The 7,500-nt window shown below is 43.3% G+C and overlaps 1 protein-coding gene and 1 long non-coding RNA gene across 2 annotated transcripts in view; one reads left to right on the plus strand and one right to left on the minus strand.

The window, feature by feature from the left end:
• Positions 1–5,132, minus strand: part of LOC123505149 — an 8,677-nt gene extending 3,545 nt beyond the window's left edge. The window contains exons 1-2 of the long non-coding RNA XR_006675083.1: positions 4,995–5,132; positions 40–119 (exon numbers count right to left, since the gene is read on the minus strand). This is a non-coding gene — a long non-coding RNA (uncharacterized LOC123505149). The remainder of the gene's footprint in view (positions 1–39; positions 120–4,994) is intronic.
• Positions 5,133–5,288: 156 nt separating this feature from the next.
• On the plus strand, positions 5,289–6,787 carry LOC123505115. The gene has a single exon (XM_045256185.1). The coding sequence runs from the start codon at positions 5,289–5,291 to the stop codon at positions 6,504–6,506; it is 1,218 nt and encodes a 405-aa protein (XP_045112120.1). The 3' UTR covers positions 6,507–6,787.
• Positions 6,788–7,500: the final 713 nt, after the last annotated feature.

A 7,500-nucleotide genomic window follows, 5' to 3' on the forward strand; every position in this document is an offset into this window, starting at 1 on the left:
CACCCCTCGCATGGCCCTCTTGCCCACCTTCACACCCACCTTCGCCTCCTCGTGTGCTGTGTGGGAATTCCCGCCTCTACAGCAGCGGCGTGACGTGGCGGGCGTCTGTCTCACAAGGCCTGCAGGATACAACGCCCAGAAGTCACCAGCACCGCCCACACCTGCTACACACGATGCCCACAATGTCCACTACTAACTGTGTGACTTATAACCTCTTCAGTACTATGACAAGTCTTCTCATTAATTCTGGTGACTATTTGGTGAATTTGTACAGCTTCACAAACTCATGTGGGGGATTAAAATGGTGAGGACTGGCCATTAACCTTGTGACCTCCATACGCCCTTCATAATGTCCTAATGGTCTAATGGTACACAGATCTCAAGGTAAACATGTGTCCCAGTACTGAAGGGGTTAAAATAGTGAAGACTGTGGCCATTAATCTTGTGACCTCCATACGCCCTTCATAATGTCCTAATGGTCTAATGGTACACAAATCTCAAGGTAAAAATGTGTCCCAATACTGAAGGGGTTAAAATAGTGAAGACTGTGGCCATTAATCTTGTGACCTCCATACGCCCTTCATAATGTCCTAATGGTCTAATGGTACACAAATCTCAAGGTAAAAATGTGTCCAAGTACTGAAGGGGTTATAACAGTGAAAGACTGGCCATTAATCTCCTGACCTCCATACGCCCTTCCTAATGTCCTAATGGTACACAAATCTCAAGGTACCAATGTGTCCCAGTACTGAAGGGGTTAAAATAGTGAAGACTGTGGCCATTAATCTCCGCTGTTCCCTTCCACGCCACTGTCAACTGGGAAACACCATGGCCCGCTAGACAGCCTTGCTCGTAAACACATCCTTGCGCTGTGTGTGTATTTACCTAGTTGTAGTTTTCCATGGCCTGGGCTTTATGCTCGTGTGGCCCCGTCTCCATATCTACACTTATCCAATCTTACTTTAAAAGTGTGTACACTCGTTGCAGACACTACTTCTTCATCTAAACTGTTCCACGTCTCAACACATCTCTGCGGGAAACTAATTTTTAACATCTCTCAGACATCTTCCCTTCCTCAGCTTTTTACTATGCGATCTTGTGCTTCGGATGTCATATTCTTCTCTCAGGATCAGTTTCTCATTATCCACTTGGTCCATTCCGTTGATCAATTTATAGACTTGTATCAGATCCCCTCTCTCTCTCTCTCCCCTTCTCTGTTCCAGGGTTGGTAGATCCATAGCCTTTAGTCTCTCCTCATATGTCATCCCTTCAAATTCTGGGACCATTCTTGTAGCCATTTTTTGTAGCCTCTCCAACTTCCTTATGTGTTTTTTTTTATGAGGGGTCCACACTACTCCTGCATATTCCAATCTGGGTCTTATTATAGTACTTATCAATTTCTTCATCATTTCTTTGTCCATGTAGTGAAATGCTACTCCAATATTCCTTACCAAATTATATGTTTCTCTAAAAATTCTATCAATATGGCTTACTGGTTGATTGTTTTCTTCCATCGTGTGTGTGTGTGTGTGTGTGTGTGTGTGTGTGTGTGTGTGTGTGTGTGTGTGTGTGTGTGTGTGTGTGTGTGTGTGTGTGTTTTCCTTCACAATGCATTAGTATTCATATTATCCTTGCTATACATAGTGATCGGCGTTCCTGGTTAGACTTTACCATTCAACTTCAATGCTGTGACTGAAGGATGCTGAGAGAGAGAGAGAGAGAGAGAGAGAGAGAGAGAGAGAGAGAGAGAGAGAGAGAGAGAGAGAGAGAGAGAGAGAGAGAGAGAGAGAGAGAGAGAGAGAGAGAGAGAGAGAGAGAGAGATTGCTGCGCGTGTTAGGTATTTCGTTGCATTGACACGTGGAGCAAAAGATTACTTACACACACACACACACACACACACACACACACACACACACACACACGCCCGTAGCTAAGTGGTTAGAGCGGTGGCTTCACAATCCAGAGGACCGGAGTTGAATTCCCCGGCCGGGTGGAGATATTTGGGTGTGTCTCCTTTGATGTGTAGCCACTGTTCACTGTTGAGTGTTGAGGTAGCAGTGAGTAGGTATGGGGTGTGAATGGAGGAGTTGTGAGGTCGTTGTCCCGGTGTGTGGTGTGTGGCTGGTCTCAGGCCTAGCACAAGATCGGAAATAATGAGCTCTCACGGTCTCACCTCGCTCCATAGGCTGACGTCTGACTGTCTCCTCACATACACCACCACATCAAACACTCAAACACACACACACACACACACACACACGTACGATAATGACAGCAATGTACGAAGGCTGTACCACAATGCCGAGAGAGAGCAAACTTCAAATTGTCAGATTAGAGAGAGAGAGATTAAAGATAGTTCATTTTTCGTCCCACGTCAGATAACAGTCGATAAAGCTATTTTTATCTTTATTTGTTTTTCTTTTTTTCCTGGTGAGATTGTTCCGTCAATTTTTCTGACTTTAATTTTTTTCAGACGAGCAAAAGAAAAAAAAACGAAAAAAATGAAAAAAAAAAACGAAAAAAAATGTACATTTGTCTCATAATAATAATAATAATAATAATAATAATAATAATAACAACAACAGTTAGGCCTACCAGCTTTACAAAGTGCAGTTCTTGGCAATAGGCGCAAAAAAAAAAAAAAAAAAATCTTTCCTCACAGGCCATTTAAACCTTGTTAAACTCTACACGTGGCAGTCTCTCTCTCTCTCTCTCTCTCTCTCTCTCTCTCTCTCTCTCGTTTGATTGACACGGAGTAAGAAGTAAGGCCAACTGGTACATACGCCTGCACACACACACACACACACACACACACACACACACAGAGAGAGAGAGAGAGAGAGAGAGAGAGAGAGAGAGAGAGAGAGAGAGAGAGAGAGAGAGAGAGAGAGAGAGAAATAAAACTAATAATAATAATAATAATAATAATAATAATAATAATAAGAAGAAGAAGAAGAAGAAGAAGAAGAAGAAGAAGAAGAAGAGGAGGAGGAGGAGGAGGAGGAGGAGGAGGAGGAGGAGGAGGAGGAGGAGGAGGAGGAGGAGGAGGAGGAGGAGGAGGAGAAAAAGTAGGATAAACCGCACAATTACGTTACTTGAGAGAGAGAGAGAGAGAGAGAGAGAGAGAGAGAGAGAGAGAGAGAGAGAGAGAGAGAGAGAGAATAACACGTGTATTTTTAAACCTAAAACTGACTTCCCCTCCTCCCTCCTCTCTCTCTCTCTCTCTCTCTCTCTCTCTCCTCTGAAAGGTCAAGAGGCAAAAACAAAAACAGGAAAGAAACAAAAACTATTTATATCTTTTGGTAACCTTAAACAAACAAACAAAAACAAGAAGAAGAAGAAGAAGAAGAAGAAGAAGAAGAAGAAGAAGAACAAATAAAACAACGACAATTTCATAGCAGCGTTCAAAATAACAATACACACACACACACACACACACACACACACACACACACACACACACACACACACACACACGCGCGAGCAATACACATGGCGAGGGTATTACTGTATCAAGGTCGAGGAGGAACACGTGTAGAAGTAGTAGTAGTAGTAGTAGTAGTAGTAGTAGTAGTAGTAGTAGTAGTAGTAGTAGTAGTAGTAGTGGTGGTGGTAGTGATAGTAGTAGTAGTAACAAGAAAAAGAGAGAGAGAGAGAGAGAGAGAGAGAGAGAGAGGAAAACTCCATTGTTGTGCATATTTCTTTGTCATTCACCTCCTCCTCTCTCTCTCTCTCTCTCTCTCAACTGGCAGGCACTTGCTCTTTTCTTGGCAATGAGAGAGAGAGAGAGAGAGAGAGAGAGATGAAGGGAGAGGGGGGTGCCACGTGCGTTCCCTGACCTAACTCTCGCTCTCACTCCCTCTCCCTCTCTCCCACTCCCTCTCTCTCTCTCCTTATATAAGACCCGTATGCCATCTGTCTTGCTCAGTTCGGTTTCCGTGTCCACCTCGGCCACTACTACTACTGCTACTACTGCTGCTACTACTACTACTACTACTACTCCAGGATGTAAACAGTGATATTTGGGTAAATATTTTTTAATTCGTTAATTAATTAAATATATTGTTATTATTTCTATCTATCTATTTAGTTTGTTTTATTATTACTATTATCGTTATTATTATTGCTATTTTTTTCTATTTTCGTTCATTATTTTTTGTATTTATTAATTGCTAATATTAAGTTTTTTTTTTATTTGTGAATGCGTTTGTTTGTCTATGCTTCCTTCGCAAATAGCAACAAACTTTTAAATAATGAAGACTTTTAATTAAAGTCTTCATTATCATTGTTTTTATCATTATTTGTTCTGCTTATTCGATCATTGTATCTAAGCTTATCATTTACCAATCACTGCTATTAATTAACCTGTAGGACCTGACTTGTAGCGGCTTATCAAATGAATACTGTTCCTAATCTCATTTCTAACTTTCATAAACAAATGCAACAACTTTTAACGACTTAATTTGAAGAACTATACGATAACATGGTAACTGTCAAACTACTACTACTACTATTACTACTACTGCATACTATCTTGGCACCGACGTAGTATAATTACCCCGAAACCACCAATTATCCTCCACTGGGCCACTGAACCACCAATTACCTTCCTGAGTGATTAGCCCTAATTAAACACTCCACACTGATACCAGACGCACTAATAACAAATATTCCCCTCTCCCCACAGCCTCCTCTAGACGCGATAACAGCCGATATATAAGGAAGGAAGATATGTAAATACTTCTAAACATGGCCATGGCTCCCCGCGTCGTCCCCCTCCCAGCCTACGTGCTCATCATTTAAATTCACCCACGTCCTTGTTCCGCCACCCATGTCCTCGCTGCGCCTACTACACATTGCCTAGGCCTCAACACCAAGCACACACCCGGAGACTGGATAGGTAAAGATATAGCACAGCCGGAAAACTTAGAAGCAAGCTACGCCACGCTCCCCTCCTGGCTACGTGACTCAGGGTCCTTCAGCTGTCACTTACCTTGTATAACGCCGCCCCTGGGTCCCTAGTGCGCCTCGTCATCCTCACGCAGCTTTTGGCAAGGCCAGGGACGTCACAGAAAACGCCACAGCACGGAAGGACGCGTAGGAGAGGCAGTAAAGGTGAAAAATACGGGAGAAGCTGTGTGTTGCCGGTGTGCACAACTCCCTCATGTCTCCGCGTCTGTGCTGACTCCTTCGCCCGCCCGACCGCCCGCCGCGCCACACCTCCCCACCCCCCATCTGCTTCGTGTGCCGTGGTGAAGCTTTGTGCTGTGGTAGTGTGGCGCGGAAAATGAAGCCAGAAGGTGAAGCTAACGGTGTGGTGGTCGGGAATGGCTGTGTACCCGGAAAAAGTGAGGAAAATATGAAATTACGTGACGATATTGGTTGTGAAAGACAGTTGATATCCGCCTCAGCCTCCGCGCGATTCCGTGAAATGCTGGAGGGGTTAAATGTCCCAGGTGATTCAGGGAACCCCCCGGTGGCTCCCCCGTGGCTGGACAAGGTGCTGTTCAATAAAGGAAGACAGTTTTACCAGCGTTACTTCTTCTGCGTCTTCATGTCTGACCTGGTGTCGCTACTCATGCTGTTTACAGTGAACAGAATTCTGCGGCCGCTGATGTACACGGGCCGATCGGACACGGCGCTGAAGGCTCTGCGGCGGTACGTGTCCACCATATCCCACGTCATCGCCTGGTACAGCGGGGACATGTGGGACCCGGCAGACCCTGCACATAAAGACATAATGCAAGTCAGGCAGATCCACAAGGCTGCTGCTAAGACATTCAACTCGCCTACGCACGTTCAGAAGGTTGACGCCGCTTCCATCACCACCACCGCCGCCGCCGCTGCCTCGGAATGTGCCTGCCCCTTCGCTGCGCCGCTTATGCAAGACCTACACGCCCACCACGATACAGGAGTGGAGTTAGAAGCTAAAAATACATTATATATCAGCCAGTGGGACCAATTGTTCACCCAGTACGGTTTCCTCGGGGTAATGGTAGCGCACCCTTGGCGTATGGGGGCTTGGCGGGTGACGGATGAAGAAATGGCGGGTTTTATACACTTCTGGCGCGGCGCTGGGTGGTTGCTAGGCATAGAGGACAAATATAACTTCTGCAATGGGACTGTGGAGGAAACCAGAGCGTTGTGTAAGGAAATGGAAGATCATGTAGTGAAACCCTGTCTGTCTCGCGCCGGAAGGGACCACGAGATCATGGGAACAGCATTAATAGATGGTTTAAGTACTGTGGTTCCTTTCTTCTCCTATCCAGCTGTTCTAAGACTCCTTGGGGATGTCCTTGAGGTTCCTATGCCTGCTGTGACGGCGAGGATGAGCGGCAGGCAAAGATTTCATTACGTATTCATTAGAGTGGTTCTGCATGGGCTGTTCCTGGTGCCTGGTGTGGTTTGGGTGTTCAATGAGATGCTGAAGGCGGGTTTAAAGGCTGTGCAGGGAAAACATTCGTGGTGGAAGACTACCCATAAGGTGACGCCATATTCCTACTGAGAGAGAGAGAGAAAGAGAGTGTTAGTTGTATTGAAAAGGATACTAAAACGTGTGATAGAGATGAGAAAGGAAATGTGAGTGATACCAAGAAAAAAGAAGGAAAAATTAAGGATAAAAGAGGCTACGGAGAAAGGAAAATTGTTACGAGAGAGAGAGAGAGAGAGAGAGAGAGAGAGAGAGAGAGAGAGAATATATTTTAAGTAATGTGTAATTATTGTTGTCTGTTAAGTATATATTCCACCGTTGTTGTTTGTTCGTTCGTCTGTCTGTTACTCTGAATTCCACACACACACGGGAACGGACGTCCATTTTTAGTTAGCATAGAATCATTTTTGTTATTGTTGTATCATTTATTTATTTATATTTTGTTTATATAGAACCATTTTATTCATTTTCTCGTTTCCTTATAAAAGAACCATTTTATTTTTCGTTTCCTGATAATAGAACCATTTTATTCATTTTCTCGTTTTCTTTATCGTTTTTTATATTTTGTTTATATAATTTCTTAATCTTTTCATTGTTTTTATCATTTTTTTTATATTTTTACTTCATATTTAAAAAAACCTACCTCTTATAAAATTAATTTTTTTACTGAAGCTCAAAATTCTAAACACAAATAAATGAATAAGACGTTTTTCCTTTTTCATTTTTATATAACACCATGATTTGTTATCTCTTATCAGTAGTGAGCAGTGATTCTCCCCTCTCTCTCTCTCTCTCTCTAAGCACTTCCGTACCTAAGTGAGCATTTCTCTCTCTCTCTCTCAATGTCTATCCTATTTTTTCTCTTTTCCTTATTCCTCTCTCTCTCTCTCTCTGTATTTCTTCAACACTTCATTACTCGTTTCTTTTCCACCCCCTCTCTCTCTCTCTCACACACACACAAACAAATATATTAAAAAAAACAAGCATTTCTAGGCCATTATCTTTACTAATCAAAATATCCCATCATAACTCTCTCTCTCTCACACACACACACACACACTTTCCTGTA

Source organism: Portunus trituberculatus, chromosome 2 (assembly GCF_017591435.1).
Source record: "Portunus trituberculatus isolate SZX2019 chromosome 2, ASM1759143v1, whole genome shotgun sequence".
Classification (NCBI taxonomy): Eukaryota; Metazoa; Arthropoda; class Malacostraca; order Decapoda; family Portunidae; genus Portunus; species Portunus trituberculatus.